Here is a 24,194-nt window from a genome sequence, read left to right on the forward strand (position 1 = left end):
CTTGATGCTACATGTTCGATCAGTGATCATTGTGTGTATGCTTGAGAGGATTGTGTACGATGTAGATTATTGATTGCGGGGACGATTTGAAAAATTCCATGGCATCGTGAGGGATGTCGCAAGTTCTAAAGTGAAAATCGATTCTCTAGAAGTTGGAAGCTTAAAAGTGAAATCGAAGTGAAGAAAAGAAAAAAGAAAAGATGCGAGTCCGGTTGATGACCGAAGCGCACACCGAGGATGAAGTGAAAAAAAGATGCGAGTCCGGTTGGCGACCGTAGCGCACAACTGAAGAAGAAATGAAAAGATGCGAGTCCGGCTGAAGACCGTAGCGCACACCGAGTGTAACGACATTGAAAAGATGCGAGACCGGTTGAAGACCGTAGCGCCAAGAATAGAGGGTTTCAATGCGATTGACAGTATACAGCGTATGCTTCTCAGGAACCCTTGCGGGTTTTGGCCATTTTTGAAGCTTGGATAGCGATTCATGATACAAAGCCCAAGAATGAATCAAATGCTTTGACTGTTTTCCTACTCTCCGCATCGACCAATGTGACGCTAGCTTCTATGCGCGAAAGATCGCTAAAAGTAAATCGCAAAAATATTGTATGGCGAATAGCACCTAATGGCGTATTTCTCGAAGTGAAACACATTATTCGAAAAAATATTTGGTAGCGGTTGTGCACAATGATGACCGGTTTGATACCTACCAAATATTTTTTCGGTAAAAGCTTTTCATTTCGAGAAATTCGAGTTTAGATGCTTTTCGCCATACAAAATAAAATTATTTTACTCCTGTTGAGCAACATTGAACGCACTCCCTGCCGGTAATCCATTATGCGGATTTCTTTTATGATTGAAGGGGCACAACGATGTCTGCTTAGCAAAGAGACGACTGAGGATCTCACGGTGTTGAAAGAAGGGTTAGAGGTATAAATACAGTGTTGTCCAAAAGAGGGTTGCGTTTCAAAGATTTCCGAACGTCCAGGTGGAGCTGTTGATTGATTACACCATGCTTCCAAGGAAGTTGGCTTACCTCAGAGTCCCTGTGGCAATGGAGGCTAGGGTCAATCAGGGGCTTCAGGAAGTGCTCCATGCCGATATGATTGAACCAGTTATTGGGCCATCTGACTGAATTTCTCCAATGGTAGTGGTCCCCAAGGGGACTGATGATATGCGGCTATGTATTGATGTGCGATATCCCAATCAAGCGATACAACATGAGCACTATCCACTTCCAATTTTCGATAGTTTTCTTAATAAGCTCAAAGGAGCGGTTGTTTTCCCAAAGCTTGATGTTTCCTCTGCCTACTACCACGTGGAACTACATCCTGAATCGCGAGAGGTAACAACCTTCATGACGAGCGGGTGTCTGATGCGTTTCAGGCGCCTAATGTTTGACATAAATTGCGCGCCAGAGATTTTTCAACGAATGAGCGAGATGTTGGCGGGCATTGATGGGGTAATAGTTTGTATCGATGATGTTGTGGTGTGGAGAGCGACTAACCGAGCACAATGAATGGTTACAAAAGGTGTTGGCTGTAATTAAGAGGAATCACGCTTTGCTGAACAAGGATGGATGCTTGTTTGAGGTGGAGGAGCTGGAGATACTTGGTTTCAAGATCAGCGGTCATGGTATAAGTCCTGCCGACGACAAAGTGGCAGCAATCAGAAGCTTTAGGGTGCCGGAGACAAGGGGAGAGGTTAGAAGCTTTGCGTTGTTTCGTTAGGGGTGAGGTGGATTTGTTTGGTACTGAGCATAGGACAGCATTTGACGACCTGTGCAGCGAGCTAGCCGGCACTGTTTATCGTCTGGGATTCTTTGACCCTAATGACCCAACCGAACTGTATGTGGATGCGTCAGCAGTGGGTCTTGGTGCTGTGTTGACGCAGTTGTGTATGTTCCTGGAGCCGACAATATCTCGGACATCTTCTCGAGGCTGTGTCAGCGGACAGATCCACCTTTCGATGAGACTTCGGAGCACTATGTTTGTCGGTGACGGCCGATGGATGAGCTTAGAAAGAAAGCCAGTAATGAAGACGTACCCACAGAGGTTGCGAAAGCTATTGAATCTTAAGTGTGGCCATCACAGATGATTTCATATCAGTTTTATCCGAAGGAACTGGGGGTCATAGATAATCTAATGGTGAGAAATGGTGGAGTCATTTTTCCATCTGGGCTTTAGCAGGGTACGTTGGATATCGCACATAGGGGTCATCCTGGAGTTGTTTCAATGAGAATATGGCCGTATATGGACCGTTCCGTGGAAAATCGTGTGCAAGAGTGTGCAGAGTGTGCATCAGTAAGCCAATAAGGAAATCCTGAGCCGATGCTACGTAAAGAAATGCCTGATCGTGCGTGGCGGGATTTGGCATTGGATTTTTTTTTCTGCAAAGGAGTGTGTGACACTTTTGGTTATAGTTGATTGCTGCAGCCGATTTTTGACTGTGATTGAGATGAGGACAGCATGTGCGCACAAGAGTGTCGAGGCACTGGGGCGAGTGTTCGCGGAGCACACTTGTCCTGAAGCGGTTCGAACGGATGATGGACCTCCATTTGCCAGCGAGGAGTTTTCGAGCTGCTGTACCAGCGGGAAGCATCCAACTAGTCCGTGCCATCCTTGGTGTCATCCCCTACTGGCCCTAAATGAGTGAGTTGGTCGAACGACGGAACCAGGGGATGCTCCGAGCGTTGCGAGTTGGGAGGTCATTATGGGATGCCTGGAGGAGGGCGCTTGAGGATTGTGTGTATTCTTGCAGCACCGCTCCGCATTCTGTTGCCGGGGGGTCTCCGATGGAGCTGCTTACTGGAGGACCTGTAAGGGACCTGCTGCCTTCATTAGCACTTCACTGCGGGGGAGGCTGTGCCCCGATAAGCGACAGCACGCCAAAGGGGCAGATGTAACAATTGGAGACGCCGTCATGATCAAGGGTTATGAGACGGGAGAATTGGAGCCCAGCTTTCGACCGGAGTGTTCGGTGATTCAGAGAGGCGAAAGTGACGTTGTTGTTCTTGTTGGCAGTGGAGTTGGATATCGTCGGCCTGTAGCGCACCTCAGGGGGATGGCCCATTCCGCATGATGCAACGACCGATCCAGATCCTACAGATCCAGCTACGACAGATCCCGCTGTGACAGGTGCAGCTACGGCAGATGCAAAAACAGCTACCGAGAATGAGATGACTCGGAGCCCGATTTCTAAAGAAACGCCACCACCCAAGCGCTCCAGAAGAATTTCAAAAATGCCAGCACGTTATAACGAATGATTGGGTCAATTTTATTTTTCAACACTATGTCGGTATCAATAAAATTCTTTGTTTTTATGCATATTTCAATCCTCGGACCAGGTGAGGAATGTAGAGTACATAAACACTATTGATGTACCCTGCGGTAATTAGATTTATGCTATATTTGTCATTTGTATGTCTATTGTCTGTGACGCTTTGGTTCAAGCTTTGGTCGTCTATTTGTCTATGGAAATGTCATTATTGAGAAGCTCAAAAATAAACAATAATAGTAGAAGTGTAACCACATCGGAAAGCGGAGTGACTAACAAATCGCTGTTCGTAACTTGAGTGAGGTATGCGGAATTTCTGTGTGGTATCCGAAACTGCACGTAATCCGGAGCGACTCGACAAGGTGGTGCTTGATTCGTTGCGGTGATTCAGAAATGTCGTCTGAAAAGCTGGCAGCGCGTTTTATTGTGAAAACAACATACCAATGTTCAATATCCAGCAATTTACGAGGCCGCCGCAATCATGTTCACTTTCTGGTAGGGATAAACCGATTTGACGTTCGGCTTGTGTCGTTTGAGAGGTGGCCGATACGATCGATCATAAAACTGATCGATCAGCTGTCAAACGACACAAGCCAAACGTCAGATCAGCTTATCCCTACCAGAAAGTAAACATGATTGCGGCGTCCATTACCGCTCGTAAATTGCTGGATAAATGAAAAAAAAAACTGAGGAACTGTACGGAATTCTGAGCAACACTTCGAACACAGATTTGCTCTCGTTGGATCTGTCTTGTCACTAGTTATTGATGCCCCAGAGGTCCTTCTGTTTCCAGTAATACATCGTCCAAAAATCTCGGTCACAGAATGCTTTACATAAATATTTAATGAAACCGCACCAATCTTGCTAGCTAGTGACTTTAGCTTCAGTTCAGTGGAAGCAATTGTGAGGATTTTTGAAAAACAAACAGAGCAATTTCTTCTTCTTTTTCTTGATGTTGTAACGTCCCTACTGGGACAAAATCTGCTTCTCAGCAAGAGTGCAAATATTTTCCTCGCAGTTTCACTACTACATCTACAAAAAAGGCACGCATACATTTGAACGTGATTACCTCTATAGGGGCCTTTCGCAACGTACGTTGTGATATTTCAATAACCAAATTAAATTAACACATTCTATATATTTTACCATTATAAGCTCGTTTTACCGGTGATGTTTTTGTTTTCGCGAAAAGTAGCATAACATGTGGTGAGCGCCAATCAGATTTTGCTGGTATCAGAGATGTTTCGGTTTCTATTGTGGCATGTATTGTTCGTGCAGTTGAAAATCGGAATTTTTGACACGCGAAAATCGATGTTTCCACTACACCGTGTGTCGGACGTATGTCGGGATAGAGGGTCAGGTCCGCTGTCCAGCGCACTACGTCCGACGTTAGGTTTCACGTATGGATTTTGAGAAAAAACGATTGTCGGGTGTGGGAAAACTTCGGGTTTCAACCGCGACGACAATATCAATCCCCCGAGCTGAATGATGTCACTAGCAGATGAAAAAACAACCCCGTTTGTTGGAAGGGACTGTATCACATGTTATACTAACAAAATTGTAAATAAATGGGTCCGCTGGTAGTAGCTTAGCTTAGCTTAGCTTAGACTGACTGCACATATCTATGGTTGCTACTCCGTGATTGACCCGAACTAATGACAGTTGCACAATGAATTAACTGAATAATTGACTGGGAGTGGTCAACATTCTCACTGTGCACGCTTCAGAGGCTCTCTTTAACGGTACAATAACGGCGCCGGCCACGTCCTTGCAGTCAGGTTGGAAGAGGGAAGGAATGTTAATAGCAACCTTTGTTATGTGAAAGTTGGCGTTTACCGCACGTCTCCACCAAAGGCTGCAGGAAGGAGTGATTGTTAGTAGGGAAGGTATCCTTGGGTCAGGATTAACTTAGATAAGTGATAAGACCTTTTGAAGTTGAAGCATGCCGTGCAGACTGCAGTGATGTTGTTCGCTTCACGCGGAAAGCAAACAACCAACCACCCTTGTCAGGTGGTCGCTCAATATGTGCTACAAAAGAAGCAACAAAATATTCAGACGGAAGTGCTATTGTTCGCATCACGCGGAAAGCAAACAATCGACCACCCACGTCAGGTGATCGTATAATATTTACAATTAAAGACGCGACAACATATACAAACTTAAGCACTATTGCTCACTCCGCGCGGAAAGCAAACAATCAGCCACCCGCGTCAGGTGGACACTCAAGATTTATAACAAAAGACGTGACAGAACATGCTATCTGATGCGCTATTGCTCGCTTCACGCGGAAAGCAAACAATCTACCACCCACGTAAGGTGATTGCTCAATATTTATTCAAAAAAATACAGACAACAAATATACATAGACAGATACATAGAAAAACAGTATGTCGTTAGGAGATTGCACAAAAAAAAGAAATTCAAGGAAAATAAACAATCTGTAAGATGCCATCCCGAACAGTGACAAAACGGAACAAAAATCCAAGTCGACACTCATGGTGACGAACTATACAAAGTCAATGAAAAAAGTATTTAAAAAGAGGATATTATAAACATATGGATTACAAACTATCACCTATGGTATAAAATTGAATTAATATAATAATTGATATAGAATCCATAGAAAGAGAATAACAAGGAACAAACTCACCGGATAATCGCCTGCCATCAATCGAACTAAAAATGCGAAAGGAAAAAAAAAAATCGGAGTACCGAAGGCAACACGCGTGCGAATCCTGTCTCCAGCTGCCGAGCCGTCACTATTGTGCCTGCAGAAAAAAATTGGAAGCGACGTGTCGCTGGACTGCTCACGAATCACCAGCGAAGTTCATGATACATTCTTCCAGTGTAGTCTTGATTCACAAAGTAACAAAACTTCTAAAAAAATTTGAAACTAATAAATGAATATTTTGGTATAAGTTGAAACTCAACTATCAAAAATACATTATTTAAGGTGATAAATGACAAAACTGCATTATAGAATAACTAAAAATGCGAAATTTTACTAAAAGTTTGAAGTATGTTCGACATGGACCAAGACAACATTACCGGCTAACACACCGTGATTGTTATTTACTTCTACGACGAATTTCCCACCCCCGACGACCCGATGTGATGCTTATTGTATTGTGATTTTCCTTGGCCACTGGATTCGAAGGTCGATTCGACACCCTGTTTCAAACATCCTTTTCTACGAACCTTGTCAATTTGATGTCTCATTGCTGCCAATTTTGCACAAACTATCTTGTTTTTTGATGCGACCTACTGCTGTCATCATTGAAAAAAGAAAGAGAGCGAAGATGAAATGTGAGTGAGGCAGCAAAAAAAGCATGTGCCACTCTGTCACTTTTGACACATTCGACTGTGAAACCAGGTGTGAAGGCAAAAACGGAAGATTTTTGGGACGGTTCGTGGCACGAACGTTCCGAACCGTCGTGTTCGATAAGGGAATGCCCGCACAATATTTGGTCATGGAAAAGATCGTTTTAAGGAGCTGATCACGATTTTTTCTCATAATCACATTCCTGATGAACTCTTTGCCCCACAAAGGCCTTTGCCGGTCCATTCCGGATGGTTTTGCACGAAATTAAACACATTTTTGCGCGTCTCGATTGCGTGACGATCGGAGGATTATGACTGTTGGGATGTCCGTTTGTCCGCCTTCGATGCCACGGTGGATTGATGCTGAATTGAATATGTCGTTTTGGTGGCTTTATTAAATTAAAATGTTAAGATGCACTACAGGAATGTGAACCAACTTATCTAAAGAAGGAAAAATCGTTTCATATTGAAATGGTAGAACGGTAGCCAGCTCCAACTGGAGGTAAACAATGATGGTTGGTGGCAAAACGTCAGGACTGCAATGACAGTTCAATTGACGTCGCTGGAAATTGTCGCGTCGCTGGACTGTCCAGCGAATTGCAGGTTAGTGCTGCAGCGACAATACACACACTGACTGAAGCCGGGTCTTCTTCCTCTGCCATCAACTGAACCAAAAAGCGCAAAAAGCTAATGGAAAAAAATTAATCGAAACACCAGGCAAGGCAACGCGCGCGCAATTCCGGTCTTCAGCTGCCGAGCCGTCACTACACACTCAGCACGCCGACGCCGACAACCACCACGAAAAACCGACCGCACTTTCCGAGCATCTCCAACGCACTAGCACACTCCCGATCCTACTGCCGTTTTCCCTGAACTGCCTCGTACGAAGATGAGCACTGTGAAATAGACGACGACGACGACGACGCGCTCCTGTAAATAAATGGGTCCGCTGGTACACTGAGCCAAAACATCCTCCTTTTATCGTCTGATTCATCACTTGCGCTGTTGTGAAAATGGTTCCTCCCGTTTTCCGAATGACAAAAACAAGCGTATGACGCGTCCTCATAACTTCGAACGAGAATCATCCAGTTGCCCGATGATTTTCTTCCCGAGTGTATATGCTCTCTCATTCGATTTTCGTGTTGACCGACATCAACAGCAAATCATCTGAAAAAAGTAGGAAATCTACTTTGAAGGTGCCCGTTAGCGAAAATCATCTACTTTCGGAAAGTTTTTCAGATCGGTGCGAGTACTCCGATCGATATGTGGCGGAACGACGGGAACGACGCCATTTGTGAAGTCGAGGCTTGGACATACATGGATATCTTTTGCAAAATCTATCAAAGGTATGAAATATATTTTATATTTTGAAGTCTAATAGTTTACATGTTTTCGTTCGTACTGATTGCAGGAACAACGAACGACATCAAACACAACCGAAATCGGGAGCCGAGTCGGGAACAGAAATCCGCGTCGATCTGCGGTCTTTTCATGGAATGGCTGAGGCTGGCTTCGCGATCGCAATAAAATGGAGTTCGTCTCATTGAGGGATCATCGATGCGGCGCAAAAGAATTGACATCCATAAATAGTAATGAATAATTATTGATGAACTTGTGTTCAAATGCTGGCAAAAATAAATGCGTTTTACCCTTCTTACACCCATAAGAAGGGTATAAATATCGCTCGAAAAACCGACTTTCGATCCGAGGCCCGGAGGGCCGAGTCTCATATACCAATGAACTCAGCTCGACGAACTGAGCAAATGTCTGTATGTGTGTGTGTGTATGTGTGTATGTGTGTGTGTGTGTATGTGCGTTACAAAAAAAAGTCACGCACGTTTCTCAGCCGTCTGTCAACCGATTTGAGTTCTCTTGGAAGCAAATGAAAGCTACTACATCCTAGTAGAACGCTATTGATTTTTTTTTTCGATTGGACGTTTGGTTACCGAGATATCTCTCGAAGAGTACTTATGAGTCATATTTCTAAACTTTTTAAGATATTTGACCATGTGTATCATAATAAATATTTCGGCCGTTTGTCAATCGATTTAAGTTCTCTTGGCACCAAATGAAAGCTACAGCATCCTAGTAGATCCCCCAGAAATTTTATTTCGATTGGACATTTGGTTACAGAGATATCTTTCGAAGAGTACTTAGGATTTATACAACTAAACTTTTTGAGATTTTTGACCAATTGTATAATAATAAATATCTTAGCCGTCTGTCAAACCGATTTCGGTTATCCTGGCACCAAATGAAAGCTACAACATTCTAGTAGAACCCTATACAATTTCATTAGGATTGGACATTTGATTACCGAGATATCTTTTGGGAGTAATACAGGTTAACTTTTTGAGAGATTTTGGACCAAGGGTACCATAATAAATATCTCAGCCATCTGTCAACCTATTTGGGTTCTCTAAGCACCAAATGAAAGCTACAATATCCTTGTGTAAGGCCCTGAAATTTTATTTCGATTCGACATTTCATTACTGAGATATCTTACGAAGAGTATTTCAAAAAATTCTTTTTTATTATTATATTCAGTTGTTATCTTGCATTAGTTTTTCACCAGTCTATGGGAAATTATTTTTCAATAAATATGCTCTCATACAAAGTGTATTCTAGCAGGTTATTGTTTTCAACAAAATTATAATTAACAAATTACAAATATACATGAATTTTATGAAAACTAACAATATGTTAAATGAAAGCTTTGAATTTATATATTGTGGGAAAATGCAAGAACCGGACAGCCAAAATAACTAGTTAATGCCAAAACTGATTAACTTAGTAGATATATCATTTTTGTCCTTTTTACACCATAACCATGAATACCAAGTACTTCGGAGCTAATTTATTCGACTGATTAAGAGATATTAGACAAAGTGCATCTCGCTGATTTTCTTATCCATTTGTTAATCGATTCAAGATTATTTGGCAGTTAACAAAAGATACAATATTCCAGAATATGAAAGCTATTTTTTTTTAACATTTCATATAAGATTCTAGGAGGTGTCTGGCATTTCTGGTAAGTCCATGGTCTGATGCTATTTTGGGAACCAATTCACTAGATGTCAAATCCACAATATTTTCTAGAACTTTTGGTCAATCACATAAAATAAATTTGCTTAATACGCATAATACAGCAATATTTTTAATAAGTGTAAGAAGGGTTCTGTTCACCATAGGTGGATTAAATCGGGTTTTTAAATAAAAGTTCGGTTCGTATAGAATTATTTTGGTTACGATTTTTTCCTTCATTCAAAAGCGTTTGACAAATCTTCCAATAGCAGGGCATTTTTAATACGCCATTGGAATGTGCATACTTCGTTTTTAAATGAAATTCCAATCAATTCCGATTGATTATCACTCATTAACTGTACTCATCTACTTCCGTATAGATATGAATATCATCTCCTATTCGGATTACATCATACGAGTTCTCGCCCCGATGATGAATTCAACCGAATGTCAATCATCCGAAATCCGACTGACTTGCGTTAAGGGGCGAGAGCATATTGCTTTGCAGACGTTTCGAGGAGGATGTTTTGGTTCAGTGTAGTACTTCAAAACTGGTGAACACTAAAAAAACAGCTGATTTGAAACGTCTCATAAAATGCCTTATTATTTATTATGAGCTTATTTACAGTGAAATTTCCATAGACAAATAGACGACCAAACGTCACAGATATATTACACTCAAATTAATTTACTGATAGAATCTAAGTGCAGAAAGCACATAGATTACGAACGAGAGAGAAAAAAACCATTCTATGTGCAACAAATAAAAATTAAAAGTCACCCTATTAAATGCCATTCTTTATATAATAAATTTAGAGTGTAGCAACATAAAAAGCAACCTTGTCAACATAAAATCCAAAGATGAACATAACAAACGTGGAACGAGCATGGCGCCTGCAGAAGTCGCATTTTGTCGCACAAAATTTCGAGATTTCTCTTTTAAACGTGGTGCTCAAAGTAATATTTGCTTGCAGGTTTAAAAGGTAAATAGTTAATTTATTATTCAAGCTTCAAAAACCTTCAAACTATGCACATTTCTTGTGTATTTCCTATAGATTTGCGTCGATCACTTTACCACCAAACTAGCGAACGGTTTTGGAGCTGCCGGATGGACCTGCTGCTGGAACGTGACCGAATAACTGTCTGGCGGAAGTTTTTTTCGGCGGAAGCCACCAGCTTTGTCGATCGTGGCATCGTCGGATCACCCTGGACCATCTTTATCATGAGCCAGCGGTGTGAAATGTTCAACTATTAACAATTATCATTGGACGCAGCTATTCCTCCAAAATCACATCGACGATCGACGGTTTCACCTAACGGAAAAGGACCCGATACATTTCGATTCCTGGACATGATCTGCTGTAAAGGTAAGCGAATGGTTTCTCTGACCATGGATCTTTAATGTAAATGATTAACCATTATAAGCTATTTACGTTAAGTTTGCAATGCATTATAAATAAAACTTATTTTTATAACAATCGTCAACGGTTCGCTTTTTCATTTCAAATATGGTATAATCTGTGATCAAATTGATTAAGTTCTTTTCAAATCCAAGCATAGCAAATGATCTGGAAAGTAATTTATATCAGTTCGATCACAGATTATAAAAATGCTCATTTATTTTTATTTCAAAGCCAATTCTTCATGCAAATAATTTCATTGTTCTTATCAATAGAAACCATGTACCTCGCTATTTAAATCCAGTTAATTGATGCTTACAAAGTAATAGGTTTGCACATAAAATTCATCTTGACTGGATTGACAAAGTTTCGATAGGGCTGCACTTAGTTTTTAAGTGCAAAACCAATTGGTCACAATCTAAGTGCCGTACACTTATATTCAAAATGTTAATTATTCTGAGTGTAGACATGCAAATGACAATACAAATCTCATTACCACACACATTATACTAACCAGGGGGAATGACACGTCCTTTGCTAACCGGAAACATCTGCATTTATCCGTTGCTAACCGTCGTTAAGGTGATACAGGACGCCGTGATAATTTTGCTGTCTTCCGTCTCTTTCTTCATCAGAACCCTCGATACTTTAACTATGCAAATCTCCAGTTCCAGAGGACTGATCTAACTGAAAATTTAGTCGATTGTTCATCACATGTAAACATACATCAAATTTTCAGCCCATTTAACGCAGTAGAACTCGAGATTTGCATCTTCAAAGTTTGAGAGTCGCGTCTAACTGTCGCTCTGCTAGCAGCGGTTAGCAACGGTTAGGAACAGATAAATACGGATTTTCCGGTTATAAAAGGGTGTGTCATTCCCCTTGATACTAACATCCCTTGCCTTCCTCGATGATCGTAAGCACGTGGCCGGCGATGTTATTGACTAAACAAAGTTCGGAACTCTTGAAGATGCACACTGAAAGCGGTAAACCAGATAAAGTACTCCAAAGCTTTGTTTGTTGAGATTTGTTGGTTCCGTGTGAAATTTCTATTGTTCGCAATATAGCAACTACGGATTACAATTCGTACAAGGTCATCCAGGCATACTCATGCTCATGCTATATGCTCATATGGCTCCTAGACATTTTTGTTCAAATTACAATATTAAAAACCAAGCTATATTTCCCATATTTCCACATTTCCATGGCATGCAACTTTTCCTTCTTGCATTCCACGGGAAAAAGGCAACATGTAGTCGTCTTTTTTTTTCCTGTCGCGCCGCGAGCAGGAGCCATTATTTCCCACATCAGCCCCACTGACTGTTGCAGCGCGCAGCATGGTTTCTCCATTAAATGAAATCATAAATTTAGCCATGAATCGTCCCCCGTGGCAAAGCATAAACGCTACAACCAACCCCCACCAGGCGGCGGCGGCCAGGCGCGAGATAACTCGCGCCGCCAGCAAATGGCAATTTATATGCATTTGAGACACTAACTACCGCCGTTTGGGGCCCACGCTTGCTGGCGCTCCAGAGAGCCGTGTTCCTGTCTGCCAGGGAATTCTGCGGCAGCGTGCTTCTGGTATCTATTGTTGTGGCACCTGGTTCGCCCATTCCAGCTCCCTCTGGCGCAGACGGTTTGTCGAGGGAAAAGGTAAATTGCTTATCGAGAGGTCAACTCGATATAGTAGCGCATAATCAAAAACAATTCGCCCGTTAGACATTTTCAAGGCATGGAAGCACGTCGTGAAAGTTTGCGTCGAACCACAGGTAGTTCGTTCCGTTCGTCCATGAAGGTGACCGTTTGTCGAGTGGAACCTCTATCGGCCGGCACCGGCACAGCGATAGCATTAAATTTTAATTAAAAATTTAGCATCCTACAGTGTCCTGCCCTCCGGCGCTTGATTGTCACTCTGGCACGTTTGAGACGATACTCAACTATCTGTGATTTTTATCATTTTATCGTTTGAGTTTTTCGGGGGAAGCTTTCATTTTTCTTGCACCATTGTTACTTTGAAGAAAGTCATCCTCTCCTCATGTATCCTGAGCCCCCTCCACCCCCCCCCCCCCCCTACCCCAAATGGGGTACATATGTAGGATTAACATAAAAGAGGTATCTCGCATTAGCCTTGACTTGGCCTTGACCTTGGCCCAGGTCAGATCTCTATCGACTTCCTTGTTTTCCTTGTTGAGGCTTCGAGCCCCTGGATCTGCCTCTGCTGCTATGTCCTGCTGGATTCCAATCCATCGGTTTCATTTCCACCTGCGGTATTCCAATAACTAAAATAAATTAACACATTCTATATAGTAGCCCAAGTAATCAAAAGTTCCGCTATTCCATGACAAAATGCACTTTCAAGTTCCGCGAAGTTCAGAAAAGATCCGAATGAAACTATCTGGCTGCTTAAGAGGCTAACGATAAGCCTTGCTGAAACTTTGGACACAAGTTCCGGCAAGGCTCATTGTTAGCCTCTTAAGCAGCTTGAAAGCTGCTTAAGGTCTGAGGTCACGCTTCTCACGAGAGAGAGGATTTCTGGCTTTTTGGCGTATTATGCGTAATTTCTCGAATATGAGACCGAATACCATAATTTCCTCATGTGCAATTATTCTGTAGATATCCAAGAATCTTCTGTGAAAACTTCACGATTCTAGGATATTCCAAATTTGAATACCGTGGTCAAGAGCGAAAAAAATTACAAACAAAAAGTAGATGCTTATGCATTTCTCTTGCTTATTTTTCACACAAAAAGGTAATGTATCCTCAAAAGGCCATGTGCAAATACTGTTGTATGTTCATAGATGCTGTAAACGTAAAAAAAGTACATGTTACCGCATAAAATTTCGTAAACCGTGCTGTTTAGTAAAAACGGTTTTATAAAAAACCACTCAAATTTGAGAGGAACCTATCTCCAATTACTGTGGCTCTCCGCATCGCTGGCTCTGGGTTTACAACTGCGGTGCGTTTAGTAATTCACCTCTAAAGTGCTCGAACCCAAAAATCAAATAAACATTTTATTTTATTAAATTTCTAACAAATGACAGTGAAATTCTGTTTCAATTCTTCTGTTTCATTGCTGTTTTGTTAATAAATAAAAGAAAAAAGAATAACATCAATTAGTAGAAATAGACAGAGCGAACAAGACCAACGAATAGGAACATAATCATCTTCGAAAAATTTCTGAACCTGTTAGATATTCTTATAAAAGTTGTGTATTTCAGGGAAACATGTATCGCTTTACAATGCATGAGTATTCTGCTTTAAAATATTGATATGATTTTTTTTTTCTTTTTCTGGGAGTATCGTTCCCACTGGGACAAAGTATGCTTCTCAGCATGTTGTAATGTGGACCAATGCGTGTGTACGTATTCTCGTTTGAGTTTTGAGCGGTGCCATGCTGCATAAGTGACCATGGAAAAATGTTAATTTTTTGTGAATATGGTACTGCTCCAACATCTAATTAGTGAAAACGTGCATAAGTCCAAGAACTCATCCACAGTAATAAACTTTGACATTTCTCTGCCAATGATCAATTGATTAAGCTGCTCTTGTATATCGTGTGGTAAACACGAACATACACGGAGCACACGAATGTAGAGAACATTTCCATAACGATCATTTTATGGCTCGACCTCGGGCTCGAAGGGGGACCGAACCACCATTCTAAACCACCTAGACTTGTAACGGATGCTTTAGCTTTTTCACCGACTGCAGCTTAAGCGCAAGAAGGCTGCGGTCGCAAGTTCAAAGTCCGGCCCGAGACTCCTTCACAAGGCGGGTATAATTCAATGGCTCAAACACCGATTATCATTCAGCGATCCCTTCAGTAAATGACCAAGTTTCCGAATTGGCTCAATAGGATAAAAGGTTGAAAAATGCTTATGTTCTAATAAGAATTATATCTAGATAAGATAGCAAAGTTAAAACCGTCTCAGTTTAGAAGAGATTGGAGTGAACCCTTCGGTCGGTAACTCAACATCGAGAGATTTTCATGAGTGTACACAGTGCCCTAACCAGTGGCTTACAAACTACCTAACCTGCGTGTCACTGTCACAGTTGACGGTGAGCTATCCGGCGTTCTCTCAGCACTGATTGTCGAATCGTTGAATTGAGGGGCAAACCCTCTCTTGGCGATGGCTACTTTCCTCGAACGGTCCACCGGTGATACTCGACGTGGAGCCGCTTGTTGTTCTGACGCAAGATGCACTGATCAAGCAGACACGTGGTTTTCGGTCTCCGATACCTAAGTTTGTGATGGTCAGCTGTGCAGGACTATCCTATGGGTCCGAGGTGACACTTGGCGTTACGGTCACTGGTCGCGTTCCCGGTTTGATGACAATCCGGTGCGGGGATGTCTCGGCGCACACGTGGGGATAGGCTAGCCTCAAGAATCTTCGTAGCCTGACTCAGCTAGGGTTAACCAGATGACGAGCTCCAAGTAAAAACCCACGTTGACGCGGGTTTTTTATTCCTGGTCAACATAAGTGCACATTAACATCAGGGCGTAAATGTATAGGCCTTTTAATTTTACCTGACAGCGGTATCGACGACGCTCGAGACCTACTCTCAACCACGAAATCCGCTCGAGTCTAATTATCGGGAAGGTGCACTAGAAACATGACTTATTACTCAATTGTGACACGTGGTAGCTAGGTACCTTCATACCTGGGGTACAGAATTCCGTAACCTAGCTGCTGTACGGCGTCCTTAGTCGGCTGTGGCCCAGATCTCGATGATGAGGATTGCTGTTTCTCGGTAGTTTTGATTTCCGACACCGAAATTATCGGTGTTCTTCTTCTGCCTAACAATCACTTGGCTTACAATTAGCTTCTAGCTTAGCTTTCACTGGCCACTAGTTTGATGTGTCCGAACGGTTTCGCACTCTCAACTAAAATGAGCAAGGCCACTTCTTTGTGGGGCCGATCGCGTGATCTATTCAATTACAATAGTTATTTATGCAACAAGTTGCAAAATGATGATTTTTTCAGCACGAGTCGTACATTTATCCAACGAGGCTTGCCGAGTTGGATAAATACGACGAGTGCTGAAAAAATCGAGTTTTGCAACGAGTTGCATACAAAGTTTTTTGTAATTACGAAAAACACCCATTTAGTGCGATCTTTTCTAGCTACACAAACATGTATCAGTAGAAACCACGTGCGCGCGCTCATGCTTGTCGGCGTAGTTTTTCGTTTGATCAGGTAGGCGCTGGTATAGTAGGCGTCACCAATGATCGAGCTCCCGTTGTCAAACTGTTGTGCGCGGGCAAAAGCAAAAGTAGATTCAGCAGCTGCCTCTACACTTGATTTGTAGTTCGAATCCGAATTGAAATCGTCCTGATTCGGATTCGAGCTGCTCAGTAGATGTAGAGGCAGAGGCTGAATCTACGGAAGGCCGGAAGGCATGGTGGTAAGTAAAAAGTGCGTACGAGCCAAAGTGCCGAAAAGTGCTACTTTTCAGCACTCTTAAGAGTGCCGAAAAGTAGTACTTTTCGGCACACTTGCATTAGGGGTGAAAAGTAGGCCATTTCAGCATACTTCAGCCAACTGAAATGTTCAACTTTTCACAACGTAATTATAAAAAAGAATTTTTCATCTGCTTTACTTCCCACTTTGCATACACCTTATCTACCTAGGTATAGTGAAATCTCATTTCGCTATCACTGGGTGGCAAGGTGGAAGAAATTTGAATCACTCACCATACGAACCGCTGTAACGCACGTGGTGGAGCCGCTGGATAAAGCTTTGAGCACGCGTGAACGCCGCAGCTTTCTTAGGTTGTGGATAGCAAGCGCGTGGACATGCTGTCAGTTTTTAAAGACGGTATGCATCGTTACAGACTTTTATAAAGACTAGGAATTCCTTGCCCATATTGTACGTTTAGCACTAAATTGATTTCCGAAAAAACTTCATTGACTTCCGCTGCCTTTCCTATGCGTTAAACATTACGTCGGAAGTAGTGCGCTGTATAGCAAACCAGATTTACTGTACAGCGCACTACTTCCGACGTTATGTTTAACGCATAGGAACGGCAGCGGAAGTCAATGAAGTTTTATCGGAAATCAATTTAGTGCTAAACGCACAATATCTGGGTCCGCTAAGGTTACTTGAGGATTTTCCCAAGAGTCTGGGAATAATTCTTGACTTTTAGAAATACCAACTACAGTCAAGTCTCCTATTAGACCCTCTTTACGCCAACCGCAATTTCTCAGCGGTCTCGCATCCAGTCCACCTGATTTTTTTAGTGCAGTTATTGCTTACTATAGACTCATCTTAAACAAAATATAAACTAAATTGGTTAGAAAACAGCCTGCAAAACGCGGTGGGCGTAAAGTTGGCAGCGTCTAATAGGATATCTGATTGTATTTGTTGTCTACACACTAAGATTAAATCGCAGAATTCTGTAAAATATTTCACCGAATCAGAACTGTAAAATACGGTTTAACAGATTTTTCTGTGAAATTTGAAGTTTTTCGATCCAACTGGCAAAACTTCACTGAAAATTCGGTGAAGGCAAACAAATTACCAAATTCTGTGAAATTCTAACATTTTGGTTCGGTAAACATAAAAAATTTCACCGTGTACTGTGAATTTCACCGAATTTCTGTAAAACCAGTAGTCGGCCATATTGCCAAACGCGAACTGTCAAACTAATCATTGTGTTGCGTTGTTGTTCCGTGAATAAAACCGGTGTGCTAGCGGATCCAGAAAAATATCGAGAAATGGAAGAAGTTTTGGACCATGTCCAACAGCAGGACGAGAGGCTGGTTGGTATATTCCGTAAGTACAAAATGCACTTTTGTAATATATGTTTTTTGTAGTCGCTTACCTGTTGCTTTTGCCGGGTTAAAGTGTCCGGATACGTCGCTGGGTTACATCGCCACATGAATGGTCATGTGAAAAACAATCACTTTCGTCCCGGTGAAATGTTTTATGATTGCACTTTCGAAAAATGCACCGCGCGCTACGGAAAGTTTTGTAGCCTCAAGAGGGACATCATTGAAAAACACCCTGTGAAGAACGAACAAGCTTCTTACTCAGTGGACTTCAACCGGACCGATAACATTCATTTCGATGAACCCACAGAAGATGCACATTCTTCTATTTCGACACCAAAAGTTACGTTGGATGAGGTCCGGAAGTTCATCAGTCTAAGTATTTGCCGCTTGTCAAGCGACGTTAGTCTTCCCCACGCGAAAGTATCAGAAGTTCTTAGCCTTTGCGATTCTGTTGTCCACCAAGTGTCTGAGTATTTGGAGACACAAGTACTCAGCTTTTTGAACGAACATAATGTTGAAACTCCTGAACATGACTTGGTCGCACTGAAGAATCATTTTCATCTCGACCTGTTTTCACAAGCAACAGCAATTTCAATAACCAAATTAAAAATTATTTCCCTTTCAGCCGTCCGAATAATTTTTACAAAAACCAGATTGCCCTTTCCTTGGTGCGAACATATCCTGCACTTGCTGCAGACTCATCGGATACTCCACAGGTATATAACTGTTTGTAATAGAGTAATCTACATACATACTTAGGGGCCATTCATGAACCACGTACACTTTGGGGGGAGGGGGGTTCTGGCCAAAGTCAATGCTCCATTCAAATTTCAAAATTTTTGTATGGACAAAAGTCTGCGAGGGGGAAGGGGGTCTGAGATTGCCAAATTTTGGTCTACGTGGTTTATGAACAGCCCCTTACATCGTCCAACTAATAATTGTATTTGTATTCATTCCATATAGGCTCTGTGGTTCCACCCTCACGCGCGAGGCAAAAATCAACACGCAGGTCGGATCCATTACCGAATGGAGTATCTGTCGAGGACGAACAAAGATCGACCAACATCGTCTAGACGCCTCCATCCGGTTCCGGAACCACAGGAATCAAATGATGCCGACAACACTAAAATCGTCCACTCAACTGATGATATCGTTGAAGCTGTAAGTAATTCTAGCGTAACATGTGAAAAGGGCCTAAGTGCTTTTTTTTAAACAAACGTGTTTTGGTCGCTGTAGGGCTCATCTCGATCCACCCACCAACATCAACACCTTTAACAGATAGCCCGAAGACAGCTCTTTCTGATAAGGGTGTTGAAGTACGTGGGTGCGGATAGAGATGGGCTCCACAGTGACCGAAACATGTTTGTTTACAAAAAGCACTTAGGCCCTTTTCACATGTTATTATGATCCAAGTTAGAGTTCATAAGTTTGTCGTTGAGTGGTGCCGTGTTCACGGGATATAAATTCGTTTCCATGGCCGTTTATTTGGACAGACCGTTACACATCTCTATTTTCGACACTTCTATTTGATTTTGCTGTAAATGTCAAAAAATATATATGTGTAATTATCCAAATTACCTGGTTTACCTACCCTAACACGGAATCACTTTGGGTATCGCTAAACGACAATCGAGTGAATTCCTGCATTTGGTCCATTACATAATATTGTTTGAGATCAATTAATAAAATTCAAACCTATATATTTATATTCATCAGGAAAGAGAGCTTCGTTTCATTGTACCAACACCACAGACGAAATCTCATGTTATCGAGTTGTGGAACACTACGTTTGAGCAACGTCAAAAGTACCGCTCTGAGGACCGTTTTTACCCATTTGCCCAAGAGTGCCCTGTATTCACCGCCTATGATGGAGAGTTGGTAATGAATCATCTCATTTTGGAAGAATAATGTTTGAAGTATGAATATTACATATTTTTTTTTCAGATCTCTTTGGATTTTAACAAAATCAAACCATCTTCGAAATCATTCTTGGAAAATTGGGATACAATTGAGAGAAACGTTTCTTCGGCTTATCGTGAGCTCTACAAAGAACTGAAAAATGGTAAGTAACCTGTTTTTGACAGTATTTTACACCCTATAACCTTAAATTTATGTCTACTAGATTTCGTTCGAACACTCGCCATAATACGCCTGAAGAATCCATCCCGAGGATCTAAAAGAGTTCGAGATGAAGAAGCTAGTCGTCGAAACCCGTTGAAGGGCATCGTGCAATGGATTAATGTTAGTTCAATATTATGCCAATATTTTGCATGTATTAAACATAAAATTTTCTTTCAGGCTGATGACGACTTTCCATCACATGGCGATCAAAACAGTACGCCAATACTGTACGCGAGGGGCACAATGTTTGAGGATTCAACTGATTGCGCCATTGTTTGGGGAAACATAGTTTTCCCTCTACTCGTGAACATTAAATCAGGCTTCTCGATCTTGATGAAGAGTTTGTACGTTTTCAATGTTTCGGGAGCCGCATGCGATAAACAGTTTTACTTGTTTATTGCTGGAGCGGTACTTGGTATCGAGCAACTAAGTACTACTGGGTTGAAATTTTTGCACTCGGTGACGTAAGGTCGATTTGGACCCCGTCCCATACCTGTATATGGTTTATGAATTAATTTCTGCTGTTATTTGTTGAAAAGAAACATCCTGATATTTCCAACTGCAAATCCAGGTTGACACGGTTTTCAACAGTTTGAATTCGAACAAATGCGTTTATTTTGTATGTACATTTGATAATTTTAAGAAAATAAATGTTCAAAACGAAAAAAAAAGCGAATATATGATAATTTTGATATTTAGTCTGATTTTAATCAGTAAACATGCAGTTTACCGATAAACATTAGAATAAATATTCCAATTACAAAAAAAAACCGAAAGACAAAAAAAAAAATATTTTCACAAAAAAACTGCGAAACTTTAGAAAATTCACCGAATAGTTCGGTGAACCACAAAAAAATCCTAATGAAAAATCACCGTAAATTTGTAGAAAAATCACCGAACGTTTTGTGAAACTTACAAAAATAAACAAAGGCTTCACAGAAAATCTGTAAAACAAATCACCGAACTGTTCGGTGCATTTGACAAATGAGCATTTTAATTTTTACAGATCGTTCGGTGAATCAAAATTTCACCGAACAGTTTACCGAAAAATCTGCTGTTGAGATTTCGGTGAAATTTCACAGAATTCTGTGATTTATTCTTAGTGTGTAGTTCGAGAATTTTTGAAGAATCTATGCAAAATTCTAGACTTTGAGAAATACTAGGAACTCCTTGTCCACATCTGGGTTCGCTAAGGTTTTTTTTCAGGATTTTCTAAGTGTCTAGAAGTAATTCTTTATTTCTAAAAATATCAGGTAGTTCGAGGGTTTTCAAGGAATTTAAGCAAAACTCTTGATTCTTAAAAATACTAGGATTTCCCTGTCCCCATTTGGGTAAGCCGAAGCTATTTGAGTCTCGAGAAAATTCCTTATTTTTTTTAAATACTAGAAATTGCTTGCCCACATCAGGGTCCGCTAAAGTGGTTCGAGGATATTTGAAGAATCTATGTTAAATTCTTGATTTTAAGAAATTCTAGAAATTCCTTATCCACATCTGGATTCCCCAATGTAGTTCGAAGATGTTTAAAGAATCTTAGTAAAATTCTTGGCTAAGAGATACAAAGAACTCCTTGTCCATATCTGGGTCCGCTAAAGTAATTCAAGAATTTATGAAGAATCTATGTAGAATCTTCGACTTTAAGAAACACTAGGAATTCCTTGTCCTCATCTGGGTAAGCCAAAGTTATTTGAGGATTTTCGAAGCTTGTAGGAAAAAAATCTTATGTCCTCGGGGAAATCCTGGAGGAACTCATAAAAAAATATTTTTGAAACTTCAAGAGGAATTCCTGGAAGAACTCGTAAAGAAATTCCTTAACATACTCCTAGAGGAATTCCCGAAGGAACTCTTAGAGAAATTCCTAGAGGAATTTCCGGAGGAACTCTTGAGGAATTTTCGACTTCTCGAATTCTCCTAAGAGAATACCCAAACGAACTTCTGAAGGATTTTCCGTAGAGTCCAAGAAATCCCATTGAACCTTCTAGAGCAATTTTCGGAGGAACTCGTAGAGGAATTTTCGGTGAAATCCTAGAGAATTATTGGAGGAATTCATAAAGGAACTTCCAGAGGAACTTCTAGAAGAATTCCCGGAGGAACTCCTCGAGGAACTCCTAGAAAGAAACCCCATTGCAACCCGTAGAGTGATTTCCGGAAGAACTACGGCGATTCCCAGAGGAACTCCTGAAGAATTATTGGAGAAAATCCGAAAGGATTTCTCGGAGGAACTTATAATGACATTCCCGAAGAAATGCCTAGAAAAAAAAAGAATTCCTGGAGGCACTTCAAGAGAAACTTATGGAGAAATTCCTGGAGGTTCTCCTAGAGGAATTTCTGGAGGAAATTTTATATGAATTTTTGGAGCAACTCCAAAAGGAATTTCGGGAGAAACTCATAGATTTAATCTTGAAGTAACTTCCAGAGAGTTTGCCAAATAAATTCCTTGAAAAATTCAATAAGAAACCCCTACAGAAATTTCCGGAGGAACTCATAGCGGAATTCCCGGAAGAATTCCTAGAGAGTTTCTCGGATAAATTCCTAGAAGAATACCTGGAAAAAATCCTTTTGGTACTCCTAGAGGAATTTCCTGAGAAACTTGCTTGTCGAGGAATTCCCGGAGAAACTTCTCAAGGAAATCCCGGAGGAACTCCTAGCGAAATTCCTGGGAGTATCCCTAAATGTATTTCTGGAGGAATTCCTAGAGGCATTTCCAGCGGAGAAACTCCTGGATAAATTTCCTAAGGAACACCACTCCTAGAAAAACTTCTGGAAGAACTCTAAAAGGAATTTCCGGAGGAACCTTGGGAGGAACTCTTTCAGGAACTCTCAAAGACACTTCTAATAGAATACCCAAAGGGACTCCTAGAGGATTTTTCGAGGGTCTAAGAAATCCCATTGAAACTCTTAGAGTATTTCCCGGAGGAACTGAAGAATTCTTGGAGGAACTTTCAAAAAGAATTCTCGGATGAACGTCTAGAAGAAATCCTGGAGAAACTCCTCCAGTAATTCTCGGAGGAACTGCTAGAGAATTTCCTGGAAGAACTCCTATAGGAATTCCCAGGAGAACTCCTCTCCTTTCCTGGAAGAACTCCTATAGGAAATCCTGGGAGAACTCCACTAGGAATTTCTGCAGGAACTCCTAGAAATATGCCATTGAAACTTTTAGAGAAAATCCCGGAGAACCACCTAGAGAAATTCCCGGGAGAACTCCCCGAAGATGGTTCCGGAAGAACAGCTAGAAAGAAATCTCTTTGGAACTTGTAGAGCTATTTGCGGAGGAACCCATAGAGGAATTTCCGGAGGAACTCCTAGAGAAAGTACCAGAAGACAGCCTAGAAGAAATCCCGGAGGAACTCCTAGAAGAATTCCTGGAGAAACTCCAAGAGAAACTTATAGCGAAATTCGTGGAGTTACTCCTAGAGGACATCCCGAGGGAACTCTTGGAGGATTTTTTGGAGGAAGTTAAAGAGGATTTTCGGGAGGAACTCATAGAATAATTCTTGAAAGAACTTCTTGAAAAAATTCTGAAGAAACTACTTGAGAAATTCATCGAGGAACTAATATAGGAATTCCCAGTGGAACTCCTTGCAAAATTCCCGGAGGAACTACTAAAGAAATTCCCGTAAGAAATCCTAGAGGAACTCTTGGACTTACATTTGTAAAGACTTCTAGAAAAAAAAAGTCCTCTTAGAACTTCTTGAGGCATTCCCGGGGTACCGCCTAGAGGCATTCGTGGATGAACTTCTCGAGGAATTCCCGAAGAAATCCCTATAGAAATTCTTTGCGGTACTCTTAGAGGAATTTCGTGAGAAACTCCTGGAAGAATTTCCGGAGCAACTCCTAGAAAAAATACCGCTAAAACTACTAGAAGAATTCCTGTAGGAACTTCTAGAAGAACTCCTAGAGAAATTCCTGCAAGAATTCCTGGAAGACTTCCTTCTTGAACCTTCTAGAGGAACTCCTGGAGGAACTCCTAGAGGAATGCCCGTAGGTTCTCCTGGAGGATTTTTCGAAGGAACTTCTAGAGGAATTCCCGGAGAAACTCCTAGAGAAATTTGCGGAGGAACTTCCCGAGGAATTTCCGGAGGAATTCGTAGAAAAATATCCCATACAAAAATTCCCTATGAAAATTCCGGAAGAATCCCCGGAGGGCCGCTTAGAGAAGTCCTTTGAGAAACTTCTAGAGGAAATACAAGAGGATTTTTTGGAGAAACTCCTTAAGGCATTTCCAGAGGAACTTCACAAGGAATTCCCAGAGGACCTCCTGCAGGAACTCTTAGAGATATTCC

General features: G+C 41.4%; 1 protein-coding gene and 1 long non-coding RNA gene across 3 annotated transcripts; one reads left to right on the plus strand and one right to left on the minus strand.

Annotated features, from left to right (window-relative positions):
- Positions 1 to 15,058: 15,058 nt before the first annotated feature.
- Positions 15,059 to 15,958, minus strand: LOC115265406 (uncharacterized). The gene is made up of 3 exons (XR_009996062.1): positions 15,681 to 15,958; positions 15,547 to 15,624; positions 15,059 to 15,486 (listed from the first exon to the last, which is right to left on the minus strand). It is a non-coding gene; the product is annotated as an uncharacterized LOC115265406 (long non-coding RNA).
- Positions 15,959 to 18,560: 2,602 nt separating this feature from the next.
- On the plus strand, positions 18,561 to 21,018 carry LOC109408589 (uncharacterized). Of its 2 annotated transcripts, XM_062844824.1 has the most exons (5): positions 18,561 to 18,954; positions 19,510 to 19,671; positions 19,738 to 19,855; positions 19,916 to 20,034; positions 20,092 to 21,018. In XM_062844824.1, the coding sequence occupies exons 1-5, from the start codon at positions 18,820 to 18,822 to the stop codon at positions 20,380 to 20,382; spliced, it is 825 nt and encodes a 274-aa protein (XP_062700808.1). In that variant the 5' UTR covers positions 18,561 to 18,819; the 3' UTR covers positions 20,383 to 21,018. The 2 variants fall into 2 exon arrangements, with proteins under 2 accessions (XP_062700808.1, XP_062700804.1); XM_062844820.1 differs by having other exon boundaries at positions 19,916 to 21,018.
- The last annotated feature ends 3,176 nt before the right edge of the window (positions 21,019 to 24,194 follow it).

The sequence above is a fragment of the Aedes albopictus genome, chromosome 1, assembly GCF_035046485.1.
Source record: "Aedes albopictus strain Foshan chromosome 1, AalbF5, whole genome shotgun sequence".
Taxonomy (NCBI): domain Eukaryota; kingdom Metazoa; phylum Arthropoda; class Insecta; order Diptera; family Culicidae; genus Aedes; species Aedes albopictus.